This window comes from Orcinus orca, chromosome 21 (genome assembly GCF_937001465.1).
Source record: "Orcinus orca chromosome 21, mOrcOrc1.1, whole genome shotgun sequence".
NCBI classification, from domain to species: Eukaryota; Metazoa; Chordata; class Mammalia; order Artiodactyla; family Delphinidae; genus Orcinus; species Orcinus orca.
In genome coordinates, this window is record NC_064579.1 from 23,510,895 (window position 1) to 23,526,357 (window position 15,463).

Here is a 15,463-nt window from a genome sequence, read left to right on the forward strand (position 1 = left end):
AGGAGCTCTGGTTAACACGTAATGCAGATGCACACAGCACGTTATGGAGGGAGGAGGTCCAAACACAGAAAATTTTATGTTTAATTTTTTTCTTGTCCCGCCTTAAAATATAAATTTATTTCATCAGCTTTAACAAGTATTACTGAAGTTTTTTCTTTAACACTAACATTCTTTCGGATAGCTGTGGGAATATAGATAAGGAAAATCGGAAAATATTTAGAAATTAACAACAAATTATGTGATGCCATCCACGCTTGGCCCCATGAAGTCCCCGATACTGAGCCCAGGGCTGCGTCTCTGGTGAACCGGGAGCAGAAATGGAAATCATGGTCGCTCTGGTTTCCATCGCCAGCACAGACAATTCCAGCCCTTACTAAACTGAATAACCCATTCCAAGCGCAGGAACCACAGACGTTGTTCGGGATCCCACCACGGCCCACTTGGACCCAGCGAGGTCCCCGCCCGAGGCCGAGTCGCGCCCCGAGCACTCGCAGGACACGAGTCTCCAGGCGCGAAAGGGGATTTCGACCTAAACCGTTTGCAACATGTTACCAGGGAAACATCCCAGCATTCACCACGAAAGGGCTCACAGCTCTAAGCTCGTACCTAGAGTTGTCCGAAACACTTAACTTGAAGCCCCGAGGAAGCAGCCCGGCTCCCCGGACACCAGCCGAATCAAACGCACCCAAACGCTGAGGATGGAGGTGTGTTCGGCCGGGGTAGGGGCTGACCCGGAAACGGCCGGGAGCTGGGCGGGAAGGCTCAGGCCTCGCCCACGCCCACGCTGCTCCGCCCCGCCTCTCCCCGACTAAGGCCCCGCCCTGATTGCGTAATTTCCTGCCGACGCGGAAGCGGATTTCGGGAGCGAAGGTCCCCTCGGGTGAGTGAGCCCCTCGGCTCTGAGAATCAGAGCCGCGCTCCACAGCCCCCTCCCGACCGCATCCTTCACACGCAGGTTCTGGGGGTCCCCGTTCTTGCCTCTCCGGCCTGCGTCGCCCTGAGAGTCGGGATGCGGGGCGCTCGGCTGCCGGGTCCGAGTCCGCGTCCGTTTCCGGTCAAAATCGCTCCGAGGCCGTCCCCGTCAGGCCTTTCTGCCTTCGGCCTCTTCACCGTCTCTAGGCCCGACCCGCATCGTGTCAGGTCCCCACTCGCGACGTGGACTCTCGCCCTTCGCGCCCGCATCGCCCCTCTCGGCCCCTCGGGGCAGCCCGGGACGCCGCGCCCTCCCGCGGCCCTGGGACTCCACAGACCCCTGTGTTCTCCTGAGACCACCTGCCCATCCTGGGCCTCCTGCGGCCTGGCCGTGCCAATCGCTGCGCTTCGCGGTCACCGCCTCAGAAAGGCCCTAGAGCCCCGGGCTGGGGGCAGGGGATCAGTCCTGTGAAGTGACACCCCGTGTCCTTCTGTCCCAAATCCTATCAGCTGGCGATACCGACCAACGTGTGTCCACATTCCCGATGTCTCACGGGAAAGTGTGCTCTTCTGGGCAGAGCATCTTTGTTCCACCCCTGTGGATGGCGAGTGGGCGGGGGAGGATGAGACAGAACAAGGAGACAACTTTTTAATTTATTGGTCTGTGAGCTAGTTTCCAACTAAGTATATGCTCTTTTCAAATTCCCTTTGTTTTTGTGTTTGTTTTGCAAATATTGAATGATAGGCTGGATGGTTCTAGAACTTTGTTCTCACAGACCTCATTTGTTTATGATGAATACATTATTCAGAGCTATTTCCACAGCTGAACTTTTGTGTTTTCCAATGCCGATAATTAAGTGTTCTTAATGTTATATTTTTTGATATACTCATGGAAATGTATATTTTGATATTTATTATGGAAAAGAGAAATTATTTTAATCAGTATGAGTAAAAACATGACAGAGAACTTGCTCTTGCTCGGGAGAATTAAATATGATCTGGAATCTTTAGGGGCAGGGGTGAGAATGGTAAACCTTGCCACTATCCAGTCCAGACCACCCCATGCCTGTGAGGCCAGTAATGGTTACTCTCTCCTGTTCACATCTCTTTCTGCCCCCAAACATACACACATAGTACAAAGGCAGCTGGTAGGGAAAGACCAAGAGTTTTTAAACTAAGCACAGAGCAAAGTTATTTCTCCAATGAGGAGATGACACTTGGCTCTGGGAAGGGAGCTGGAGGAGAAAGGGCAATGCAGTTTGGATGTTAAGGAATGGAAGAGAGCCTGGGAAGCTCAGGAATAGGAGAAAAGGAGACCTCTGCCCATCCTTACTTGGGGGTCCTTTGTCTAGCAGGTACTAGAAGACACTGTGAGGATGGTGACTTGAAAGGTAGGGTCACACCAACTCACATTCCCATATCTGCCATGTGATGTGTGGGCTTTACAGGGTAGAAGGGTGTATGGAGTAAAGGGCAGAGAAACTTAGCTGTTGGTCTCCATGTAGGAGTTTATCGTCCCTGCTCCCTGATAGTTCAGCAGACAGCAGAGGACTATTTTTTCCAAATGTTGAATTTCTCCCTACATATGTGGTTGTGGCCAGGAAGGGGATAAGTTATTTGAAGACCTGAATGGCACATTCTCAACACTCAGGAGTGACATCTTGCCTGAGAGAGACACTCGGAGGAGGAAGAAGATGAGGAGTCAGGAATAAATCTTTATCTGGAAAAGGTCATCTTATCTGTTGATTGTTCTGTCCTCTCCTTCCTGAAATGCTGTTTTTAGGATGTGCTAAAATTTGACTCTCAGATATCCTGCCTAACACATTTACTCACTCACTGATGGCCTCTCCTATCTCCAGACCAATTCTATCTCACTGTCAACCAGTGACATGGAACTTGTGAAGTGGCTCCATTTGGGGGATCGTTATGAGAAATGCTGCATACCCAGACATTGATTAGAGACAAGGACTGGGCATCATAGTGTCAGTAAGATTTGCCAGTAGGGATTGCATAGTGACCAGATCTGGATGTACTATAGACCAAGATTAAAGAAACTGCACACATTAGTACTGAATTAATGTCAGGAATACCTAAAAAATCATGGAGAAGAGGAAATTTGTTCTACCTGATTTTGTAATATATCTGAAGCTTAACAAAGTGAATCTGTGTATTTGGCCTCAAAATATTAATGATTTGCAATAGAAGGGAGAGATTAGAAACTTAGCCATGACAAATTAAGGTGGCATTTCATCCACATAATGTGTATATTTTATTCCGTAATTGTTTAAAAATAGAATCAACCCAAATGTTTAACAGTAAGAGGATTTTAACACTGTTCACATCACATCCGTCCCAGGGAGACTTTGGTGTTCATGGATTTGTAAAGAATTGACTTTTCTACAGATATTTGAGGGTTCCTCCTCTTTGGGTATTTGGGGTTTCATTGCTGGGCCAAGAGATGGTACGTTTCATTTTGTAATAGATTCTGGCACGATTCCCCAAACACACATAATACACAACAAGAAATCCTCATCCATCATCAACTCCTGAGGTTAACCAGGAGTTAACCAGGATTCATTTTAAATGTATTTATTTATTTATTTTTTGATTTATTTTTGGCTGCGTTGGGTCTTCATTGCTGTGTGCGGGCTTTCTCTAGTTGCGGCGAGCGGGGGCTACTCTTTGTTGCACTGCGCGGGCTTCTCATTGTGGTGGCTTCTCTCGTTGCGGAGCACAGGCTCTGGGAGCACGGGCTTCAGTAGTTGCGGCACAGAGGCTCAGTAGTTGTGGCTTATGGGCTCTAGACGCAGGCTCAGTAGTTGTAGTGCACGGGATTAGTTGCTCCGCGGCATGTGGGATCTTCCCAGACCAGGGCTCAAACCCGTGTCCCCTGCATTGGCAGGCGGATTCTTAACCACTGCGCCACCAGGGAAGCTCCTCATTTTATATATATATATATATATATACATATATTTCTTTATATACATATATATATATGGTTATAGATTTGGATAAAATGACAACTCTGTTTTTAATTTCCATTTTACTAATTACTTAAGAGACTGAATGATTGTTGCTTTTTATAGACATATATACGTAAAATGAATTTTTCTACTTATTTTCTGCTTATATTTTATAGTTTATAGTTTAATTATACACACACACATATGTGCACACTCTGGTCTGATAACATTGATGAAGTGAAACCAAAATCCTTCCTTCATGTCCTTTGCTTTTTTTCTTTCCTTTGCAAGGTGTCACCTATTTCATAGTATAAAATATTATGTTCATTTAGTCATAATATATTGTTCGTTTCAACTATTTAATTTGAATTATTTTAAAGTTTCACATAATATAGGTTCAGATGTAATTTGACCTGTCTCTATTTTTTTTTCCCTTTTCACAATTATTTTGGCTGTATCCTCATCCCAAATCAAAATTGAGACAAAATTGACTTTTAGGATAATTCTCATTTTTTAATGTGAAATATCACATATGACTTTGGGGGTGGTGTATACTTGATTTACAATGTTGTGTTTCAGATGTACAGGAAAGCGGTTCAGTTATACATATACATTCTTTTTTAGATTCTGCACATATACATTCTTTTTTAGATTCTGCATATGACTTTTAAATTTGAGTTGCACCAAATTTCTGCAGTTATTGAGACTTTTTTTGTCACCATGTCCTCTAGTCTAAGAATTTGGTTTGGCAGGCTTTATTCATGTCGTATTTATGTCCTCAAAAAGTTTTAAAATTTCTTTACATGGGTTTGCAAATTTATTTCAAGTGAGAGTCATAATATTTTGCTGTTGTACATAGAGACTGGCTTTTGTGTGTTTACTTAGTTTTTAAATTATTGTTACTAAACAGGAAATATTGATTTCAGTATATTAAGATTGGATTTGTTCTCTTTAAAAAATATTAGGTATGATAGTTAAAATGGATTCCCCAATTCCTTTTTTTGTTTAAAATCATATCTTCTGAGAATCAATACAGTTTCAGCTCTTTGATGCTGTTTTTGAATTTCCTCTCCTTTCCCCTCTTTTCTTGGCTCTGATTCAAGCACCCAGTGCACTGATTTCTAGGATACTTCCTACTTCTATTTCCTTCTGATAATAAGTTTAGTTCTCTGGTAACCTGTCTTTAGGTTTATATAGAAACACCGTATTGTAACTTAATATTTATGTTTATTAAATTGTAAATGCATTAAGTGGAGGCAATAATCATGTCATTGTTTTGCTTTACTGTATGCCCAGCCCGTAGCACTAAGTCTGACTTGTAATTGGTGCCCAACAGTATCTGAGAAACAACAAAAAATCGTTTTGTTTATGTTTCCTTTTCTTTTTGTCTCATATCCTTCCACCTCCCCCACCATAATTTCACTACCCACACCCTGTGCCAGACAAACATCATCCAGTTCTTAAAACTCATTAAACCTTTCTGAATTACTTAACTCCATTCTTCAACAAAAGGCTCATTTACAAACACAAGTCTTCCTGTCACTTTCTTGCTTTCATTTCTCCAGTGAATTCCCATTAGCTTTAGAAGAAGGACCAATCCAATTACAGTGGCCTTTGGGCCCTGAAATCTACTTGCCTGACACCCTCTCCAGGTCTTCCTGTCACTCACCTGCCTTCCAATGTGTTCTCATTTCCTGGGGTACAGCACATTCTATGATGTGTCCATGATTTTATACTTGTTCCTAAATCAGAAAGAAAAAACAAACTTCTGAACCTATTTCCATTTCTGCAAAACTGCCTCAAACTTTTTGCCCAACTGAATTTTTAAGGTGTCATAAATAATGTGTGCATTTCTAGAGAGCTTCCCCACCTCCACAAATGAAACACTTTAGTATATGTTCACAGAGTATCCTTGTCATTATTTCTTTTTTTTTCTTATTTCTTTAATCTGTTCTAAGCTAGTATTTTAACTCCATAAGGACAAGTGATCTCTCTGCTTTATTCATCAGTATGATTTCACTCCCTGCTATGGTCTTGGCTCTGAGTTGACATGAAACATTCATTTTTGGCAAAGGGAGATCATCACTTACCTCAAATATGTTGCAGTAAATGGGCTGAAAAGACATAGACCATCTCAGAAATACATGAAAATCAAATGGTTGATAAAAAGTAATACATACTAAATCCTTTTTTTTACTGTCAGAAGAGTATAATTTTAAAAAAGAAAATTACAAAGAATTTCTTATGGGATCAAGTATTTCTTATGCCTATATCTAAAATGAAAATATATTGCTTGATTTTCCTTCAGAAATAATATCCTTCTATAAAGTAATGTCTTAAGATTTTTAAGTGTTTAATTTCCTTTTTAATATCAGTTTTTTTTAAAATATGCTACTTAGATGAGAATTCCTGGTGGTCTAGTGGTTAGAATTCAGGCTCTCACTGCCATGGTCCGGGTTCAATCCCTGGTCGGGGAACTGAGATCCTGCAAGTCCCACAGCACAGCCCCACCCCCCAAAACAAATCCTATTTAGAGACAGAAAGTAGAATGGTGGTTTCCAGGCATTGGGAGGAGGGGGGAATAGGGAGTAGTTGTTTAATGGGTAGAGAGTTTCCATTTTACAAGATGAAGAGAGTGTTGGAGATGGATGGCAGTGATGGTTGCACAATATTATGAATGTATTTAACACCACTGAACTATACACTTAAAAATGACTAAGATGGTAAATGTTATGTGTATTTTACCACAATAAAAATAATTAAATTTTGTCTACAATAAAATCAGTCCTGAAACTGATCATTTATTCTGGAAATCCTTAATATTATGAGGATTGTAGGGTTTTGCAGTTTTTAGGACATGAGCTAGATCTGACTTGAAGAGACCTAACACTGGATGAGCTTTTTCTCACTTGGTAGTAAAAACGAAAGATATTTTCCTTCGGTAGATATTTGTTCAGCACAAACACTTACACTTCTGTAGAGTCACACTTATGTCCACAGCCTGAGAAAATGATGGTAGATTACAAATCCTCCTACAAATAAAAATAAAGAGCAGGAAGGGGTCTCTTGGCTGCAGATTCTTAGTACTGACCAGAACAACCAAAATCCATAAAACCCTGAAATCTCTGAGGAAAGGCATGAAGTTTGCTTTTGAGACTTTTAGAAGAAGCAGAATTAAAGGATATAATTTGTTGTCCTTAATTTCATCTACAGGGTTTATCTAAAGAGGCATTTCTTGATACATTTATCTTGATTGGGACCCAAGTTAATCAGATTTGTCCTTTGGATTACAACACTGATGAGGTTGCCAACTGCATTAAAAGAGAGTTCACCATCAAAATGATGCATTTTCTAGAAAGAGAAAGAAGCTCTGAACTCTGGAATGTTGTGTCAGCATCCTTGATAAATATTTGGTTTCACTGGATTTTCCATCTGTTTGGGTTCTGGTGAGTACTGGAGATCATTTTCACTAGGAGGGATAGTCCTCCTTTATTTTGTAAATGATTTTTTGTGAAGAGAAGTGTTCATTTTGGTAAGAATTCAGTGACAGGATCTCTGAGGAACTGACATTCAAACAGATTGAAGGAAATAAGTATGGGGTAGGAAATTGTGTTTGTGGATCTGAGTAGAAATGAAGGATAATAGTGAACAGTGTAGAAGTAGTACCAATGCTAAATTGTATTTGTGATGTTCTGAGAGAGCATATAAAATGTCAACCCAGGCTTCCCCAGTGGCGCAGGGCTTCCCTGGTGGCGCAGTGGTTGAGAGTCCCCCTGCCGATGCAGGGGACACAGGTTCGTGCCCCAGTCTGGGAAGATTCCACATGCCACAGAGCGGCTGGGCCTGTGAGCCATGGCCGCTGAGCCTATGCGTCTGGAGCCTGTGCTCCACAACAGGAGAGGCCACAACAGTAAGAGGCCCACGTACCGCAAAAAAAAAAAAAAAAGTCAACCCTTGGATGTCTGATGGAGACATTGAAAAGTTTAGAGACTAGATAAAGAGTAATATTTGGGGAAAGTGGGAGATAATGTCCTGAGATCTATTTCCTTTCTAGTGTATGTTAGTTTCAAAAAAAAAAAGCAAACTCAGAAATGGAATTCAGATATGAGTTTTGTCACTTTCAATTTAGAAAAAGTAATGGAAGAAATTGAAGCAATTGAATAAATATGTGGGCATACCTGGGCAGTGTACGTAAGTAGAGAAGGATGAAGGAGTAGGATGGAGTCTTGAGGTCTTTCAACAATATTGTTTGAGAAGTTCTTGGCAAGTGATAAGGAGTTAGAATGACAAGATTCCTTTGAAGACTGTAGACTGAGATGTTAGAGAAACCTAGGAAAAAGTATATTCCCAAAAAGAGGTCATGTTATACTTTTTATTAAGCTCTAGGTAAAAGCCTGAGGCACATACGTTGGATTTATTTATGCAGATATTATCGGTACGATAAGTCAAGTGGTGACTGGGATGTGAGGATTTGGCAACTGCACCGTCATCTTTTAGTTTGATTGTAAAGGCAAGAAGGGAAAAGTAGGGATGGATTGAGGCACCAGAGGGCTGGAACGGAGCTGGAGAAACTGCTAGTGCACAGAGTAAGAATGATTCAACCTAAGAAGTTCCACAGTGGTTACTAGAGGTGGGGACACATGTGACATGAATCAGGGATCCCTATGGTTCGGAATTCGGAGGGGATTGGACAGTTCTGAACACCAGGGTTTAATTAGCATACAAAACTCAATGGTTTTTCACATTCTGCTCTCTAAATTGAAGGTATTTATATCTTCTTTACTAGCAACAATAGTCATAGCCTTCTTGCGTTTGATCCTGGTAGAGGAGAGCTCTAGCCCTATTTCTCTTAGAGCACATTGCATGTTTCTTGTGGTTGTCCAGGGGGCTACTTCCAGGTGAAGCATTGGGGCTTCATGACAAGTGAATATGGAGGTTGTGAACAGCTAGAGTCTAATGACTTTTTTCTTCTTCCTCAGCCTTGCCTCCTGTTGCTTGGGCTGTGTGTAAGTGAAAACCCAGAAGTCAGCTGGCAGCTGAGCTAGTTACGATGGAATCACAGGTAAGTAGGAAATTACTCTTTCTACTGAAATTGCATCTCTATTTTCAGTATATGGACATATTTCTCCTACAGGCACACATGTTCTAAGCACACTCGAGAGATTTTTCAAGGATCTGAGCTTCAGTTAAGTTTCCCCAGAATTCTGGAATGGTCATGTTGGATCAAGGACTCATCAAGTGGTAACTCCTTCCCAACATCACACTAAGATATTCCAGTCTCTACTAATGCTGTGTATTCATAGAAGAGATGAGAGAGGTTTTCTTTTTCTCATCAAGACCATGGCCTAGTTGGCAAAAAAAACAAAAGTTAGTCATTAACCACTTTATTAACTGTAATGAACTTAGGATTGAAGTGAATACTGGTGATGAAGATGAGTGAGGAGGAAAACATTACAAACCAATAGAGAGTCAGATGTTTCCACAGGTGAGGTCAGTCAATCCAGTGTTACAGGTGCTGGGGGGAGTCTCAGAGCCTCTGGCTTGAGCTGCTGAATCAGTTATCCTTTATAATGAACACCTAAGTTCTGTAGTGATAAAAGCCTACACCTGCTGATCCCAAGACCTGTATGAATTCTAGTCAGTTGTGCAGAATCCTGGATGTTGCTTCAGTATTCTCTGCCATTTCATGAATAATAAACCTAAAAGTTATATTTAAGAAATATTTGCTAGATAGTTAGTACTTTACACATTTGCTCATTAGATCTTTCAAAACTCATGAAGATTATTAAACCATTTCACTGATGAAGAAACTGAGACCATAAAGGGGAATAATCTAACCATAGCCATGCTTTTTTTTTTTTAATATATTTTTGGCTGTGTTGGATCTTCGTTGCTGCACATGGGCTTTCTCTAGTTGCAGCGAGCAGGGGCCACTCTTCATTGTGGTGCGCGGGCTTCTCATTGCAGTGGCTACTCTTGTTGTAGAGCATGGGTTCTAGGTGCACAGGCTTCAGTAGTTGTGGCATGCAGGCTCAGTAGTTGTGGCACACGGGCTCTAGAGCACAGGCTCAGTAGTTGTGGCGCACGGGCTAGGTTGCTCCGCAGCATGTGGGATCTTCCCAGACCAGGAATCAAACCTGTGTCCCTTGCATTGGCAAGCAGATTCTTAACCACTGCGCCACCAGGGAAATCCCACCATAGTTGTGCTTTAAAAGTGGCATATCGTGGATACTTCATCCCTTGTGAGAAGCCTTTAAAAGATTTACTTGAAATTGGTTGAGAAGACGGTTTTCGATACAAGTTTTCAAGTGGAAATGTTATAATCACGATCTGGAAGCTGTAATCACAAATTTATTGGGAAATCTCCAGGGTATATTACACCACACATCATGTGTTATCTCTTTATAATGAAGTTTTATGTATCTAGAGTGTGTATGTATCTGTAGGTATATCCGAAAGTCAGATGTTCATGTCAACACTGAGAATGATGTGATTGGACCCAAAATACCGTTTGAGATTTCTGTACACTCGACCCTCACCTCCTTAGTGCTTGACATCTGTACCATCCTTCCCTGGCAGAGATGGCCCTATCTGAAACAATGTCCGTAATATTTTAGGAATCAGTGACCTTCAAGGATGTAGCTGTAGACTTCACCCAGGAAGAGTGGGCCCTACTGGACACATCCCAGAGGAAACTATTCAGAGATGTGATGCTAGAGAACATCAGTCATCTGGTCTCAGTTGGTGAGTCTCTTACTCTTTATTATGTATGTATTCATTCATTCAACAATTATGCAGAAAAACTTTCCCATTTCTTACTCTAAACTCTGTCTTGATCCTTTCATAACTCTCACAACTACCTTATCACAGTTTTCTTTACTTCTTACTTACATTTAGTTTGACAATCCCACTACAGTATTATCTTCCTAACATAATTTTGTGTCTTTCTTGCTACTCAATCTCTAATGCTCAAACAGTGGTGGGAATTATTTTTGTATGGGTGAGTAAATGTATTGATTTTTTAAAATGTATTTCACAGCAAGGACTGGTTTGATCAGATCACAGTGTTAAAAATAACAGATATATTGTTTTCCACACAGAACTTAGAATTTTGTGGTGTATTTATTGGAAGTTGTATTTATTGGATTGTTTTTGGAGGCTGTATTTTTTGAATTCTTTTTGAATATAATATTAAAACACCATAGAATGAAAATATTGCAGATTCCACAATCTGTCTTTGAACTTGGGCATGGGCATTAACTGTGATAGGTTCTTAATGTCCTTGGGAACAAGTTCAAGAGCTATCATTTTGCTGCTCAAAGAGTATACATGTTGTTTTCAACGTACTCTTCTCTGTGCTGACCCTCAGAGGTTATTAAATTCTTCCTCATTAGTCTGCCCTGTACTGATGCACTGTTAATGAGCACAGAACTCAAAATCCACATATCTTTCTCCTACAAACAGGCAATCAGCTCTACAAATCAGATGTGATTTCCCATTTGGAGCAAGGAGAGCAACTTTCAAGAGAAGAGTTAGGTTTTCTGCAAGGCCAGAGTCCAGGTGAGATCCAAGAAGCTGTGCTTCAATAGGAGGAGGAGCCTGGTCAGTGAGTGAATAGGCCCTAAGAAATATCACATGAAGATATCTAAGTTTAGTGATATTTTTAAAATTTAGACAATATCATAGAAAAATTTTTCAGATGATGTCATACCTTGCAGGTATCAATTTTCTATTCACGTGTTTTTCTGCCTTTGCCTTTGGCTTTAGGCAAGGTGAAATTTATATACTCACTGGAGCTAATAAACATTCACAGAAAGTCCCTTTTCATGGTCCTGTTTTATGAATAGGATCTTCTCTTTTCCTCCTCAACTTGCCATCTTCTTTTTTTTTCTTCCTCTTAAGTGTTTGTTTATTTATTGGCTGCCCTGGGTCTTCGTTGTGGCACATGAGCTCTTCATTGTGGTGTGTGGGCTTCTCTAGTTGTGGCACATGGGCTCAGTAGTTGTGGCTCCCAGGCTCTCTAGTTGTAGTGTGGGCTCTAGAGTGCGTGGGCTCAGTAGTTGCAGCACACAGGCTTAGTTGCCCTGTGGCATGTGAGATCTTAGTTCCCCAACCAGGGATCAAACCTGCATCCCCTGCGTTGGAAGGCAGATTCTTAACCACTGGACCACAAGGGAAGTCCCCACCATCTTCATTTTATTTTTCTCATATTTCAGTCCTGAGAATGACAATTGTTATAGTCCTATAATGTGTTTCTTGTCTTTAGAATATTCCTTAATTTGATGTGCTTTCGTTTTTTTCTTTTCAGACTATTCCTTAATTTGACAATGTCATCTGTGTGTCAGTATTTGAAACATACACAAATGGGCATTGGGTCTCTTCACCATTTTAATTCCTAATACCACTATAGAGATTTATTTTTTTCCAGTCATTTCAGGTAGAGAAGATGATCTGAGAAAACAGGAAATGATATCCATGCAACATATCTACAAGAAAGACACATCTGTAATCAGTGCAATGGTAAGCTTCACGGGTGTAAATGTGTTCTTCCAAATGAAGACCTAGGAATTGAATAAGTTGGGAATTTGGCACACTTACCTGATTTAATTAAAGTTGGGATCATGGGCTCCCACAGGAGAAAATTTTAGTTAGTTTGGTTTTAGGGAAGAAACATTAACCTGTAGTCAAAACCATAACTTGAGGTCTTATATAAACAGACAATTATGTAATCATGGTTTATATTCCTAATCACTGAAACATAATAATGTCTTAAACATCCGTATAAACAGATGTCTCTGCAGTTGGGTTACTACAAAAGATAAAATCTATGCTTGCAAGAGAGTAATAGCCCATGTTTATGTAAATAACATAGGGACAATTTTAACTGGAGTCTGTCACTGAATGATTAGAATTTGTATGTAGAGGAATGAATGAAGGAATGAATAAATGTGGGCAAACCTGTAACAGTCTCTCATTTCCTTTCAAAAAGCAGAGATCTCACAGTCAAGAGGATCTTTTGGAATGCAATGATTTCAGAGAAAAATTTACTGAAATCTTAACATTGACTCAATATGTGATACCTCAAGTGGGAAAGAAACCTTTTATCAGCCAAGATTTTGGAAAAGCCATCAGTTACTTGTCATCCTTTAATATACATAAGCAAATTCATGCTAGAAGTAAATCATATGAATGTCATCAACGTACGAATGCCTTTATTCAGAGTTCTGCCCTTAGGCAGCACGATAATACTCAAACTGGAGAGAAAACATTTGAATGTCATGTATGTAGGAAAGCCTTCAGTAAAAGTTCTAACCTTAGACGACATGAGATGATTCATACTGGAGTGAAACCACATGGATGTCATCTGTGTGGGAAATCCTTTACTCATTGTTCTGACCTTAGAAAACATGAAAGAATTCACACTGGAGAGAAATTATATGGATGTCATCTGTGTGGGAAAGCCTTCAGTAAAAGTTATAACCTTAGGCGACATGAGATAATTCACACTAGAGAGAAACCAAATGAATGTCATGTGTGTGGGAAAGCCTTCACTCATTGCTCTGACCTTAGAAAACATGAGAGAACTCACTTTGGAGAGAAACCATATGGATGCCATCTATGTGGGAAGACATTCAGTAAAACTTCTTACCTTAGACAACATGAGAGAACTCACAATGGAGAGAAACCGTATGAATGTCATCTATGTGGGAAGGCCTTCACTCATTGTTCTCACCTTAGAAAACATGAGAGAACTCACACTGGAGAGAAACCATATGAATGTCATCTGTGTGGAAAAGCCTTCACTGAGTCTTCTGTCCTTAGACGACATGAGAGAACTCACACTGGAGAGAAACCATATGAATGTCATCTGTGTTGGAAAGCCTTCACTGATTCCTCTGTCCTTAAGCGACATGAGAGAACTCACACTGGAGAAAAACCATATGAATGTCACCTATGTGGGAAAGCCTTCAATCACTCTTCTGTCCTTAGACGACATGAAAGAACTCACACTGGTGAGAAGCCATATGAATGCAATATATGTGGTAAAGCCTTCAATAGAAGTTATAACTTTAGATTGCATAAGAGAATTCACACTGGAGAGAAACCGCATAAATGTTATCTATGTGGGAAAGCCTTCAGTAAATATTTTAACCTTAGACAACACGAGAGAACTCATGCTGTAAAGGTAGTAAACGTGGAAGATTCACCACCCATAGCTTCAAAGTATAAACACTATTGTGGACTCCCACAGTGAAGAAATACTATGTTTATATTCAGTGTATAAGAGCCTTTATTCATCCTTATTACTCCACTCAAAGTTAATACAAAGTGGAGAGAATCCATATGTATGTTACCTATGTAACAAAACATTTAGCAGTGGACCCAGGTGGGAGAACTGAAACTGCAAATGGAATGAATGTGGGAGAATCTTTATCCTCAGCTGTAACTGTTAAACTAAATGGATAAATCACATGTCAGAGAAATTCTATGTCTGTAATCAGTGTGGAAATGCCTTGAGTTATAAATTATCCTTTAAATAAATAAGTAAACTGCACAAGAGAGAAATTCTAGACCTGTAATCACTGTGCACTCTCGTTTAACTTAGCACCACCCTTAGCATTCATGAGAAGATTCAGTGTCGGGTAACTGCTAAGAAAAGAAATAAGTGGAAATAAATTAGTACATGAAGGAGATTGAAGACATTTGGAATATCCCATTTCTGGAATGCCTAACATGTTTACACTTATTGATGTAATGACAAAGTACTGCCCCTCCTAGTGATTCATAAAACACCCAGAAAGCTGGGAGAGCAGAAAGAAGCCAAGATAATCTGATCTTGCCCATATTCCCCTGTTACAACAGCCATGAATCCACAAATCACCAACTGGGAATGATACCCATGAGTCCCAGCCCCTCCCATATACAAATACAGAAGGCTAAGAGAGAAAAAGTTGGAGCTTCTCTGCTGCCAGGGTAACAGAAGGGCTGGTTCTTGGTATTCATTTGAACATGACTAATATTCGTGTTTCACAGGTGGCAAAACTGAGAACACAGATGCTTATAATTCATTTATCCTATGTTTTTCTGGGGGATACATATGGACTCAAAGTGAAGGGATGGGAAAACATATTCCACATAAATGGAAATCATAAAAGCAGAGCTAGCTACACTTTTATCAGACAGAATGGACTAATTCAAAAACTGAGTTCATGAAGAGGATGTAACATTTGTAAATATGTTATACAATATAATACCAAGACTAAGTGCACAAAATATTTTATAACGATGGAATAGAGGAGGTCTTCCAAAATAAAAGGAGACAACATGAAGGAAAGATTTATATTTTATCATATAAAAATTATAACTAAAATGGATCAAAGTGCAGGCATGTGTACATGTATAAGTCTGTGTGTGCACAATGAAACTACAGAATATAAAAAAGTATGTAAAATTACATGAAAAATTGGCCAAGTAAGAAATTTGACTTACATGTACATGTCTATGAAATAAAATGCATTGATAAATTTTATTCAGTAATCAGTGATGTGGAAAGAGACAAACAATACTCATTTTTCCACATACATAAA

At 40.1% G+C, this 15,463-nt stretch overlaps 1 protein-coding gene across 4 annotated transcripts; it reads left to right on the top strand.

The window, feature by feature from the left end:
• Window positions 1-823: 823 nt before the first annotated feature.
• Window positions 824-14,379, top strand: ZNF596 (zinc finger protein 596). Of its 4 annotated transcripts, none has more exons than XM_004281747.4 (7): window positions 824-880; window positions 7,089-7,321; window positions 8,855-8,937; window positions 10,493-10,619; window positions 11,340-11,435; window positions 12,304-12,395; window positions 12,865-14,379. In XM_004281747.4, the coding sequence occupies exons 3-7, from the start codon at window positions 8,926-8,928 to the stop codon at window positions 14,128-14,130; spliced, it is 1,593 nt and encodes a 530-aa protein (XP_004281795.2). In that variant the 5' UTR covers window positions 824-880; window positions 7,089-7,321; window positions 8,855-8,925; the 3' UTR covers window positions 14,131-14,379. The 4 variants fall into 4 exon arrangements, with proteins under 4 accessions (XP_004281795.2, XP_049560266.1, XP_033265099.1 ...); XM_049704309.1 differs by lacking the exon at window positions 824-880 and adding an exon at window positions 1,876-2,641 and having other exon boundaries at window positions 12,868-14,379; XM_033409208.2 differs by lacking the exon at window positions 824-880 and adding an exon at window positions 1,877-2,641.
• The last annotated feature ends 1,084 nt before the right edge of the window (window positions 14,380-15,463 follow it).

What these genes read in the sequence shown, in the direction of transcription:
- ZNF596 (XM_004281747.4), top strand. An exon ending in TCTGCAAGGCCAGAGTCCAG is followed by an intron (nt 11,436 to 12,303) that starts GTGAGATCCAAG and finishes ATTTTTTTCCAG; the next exon opens with TCATTTCAGGTAGAGAAGAT. An exon ending in CATCTGTAATCAGTGCAATG is followed by an intron (nt 12,396 to 12,864) that starts GTAAGCTTCACG and finishes CCTTTCAAAAAG; the next exon opens with CAGAGATCTCACAGTCAAGA.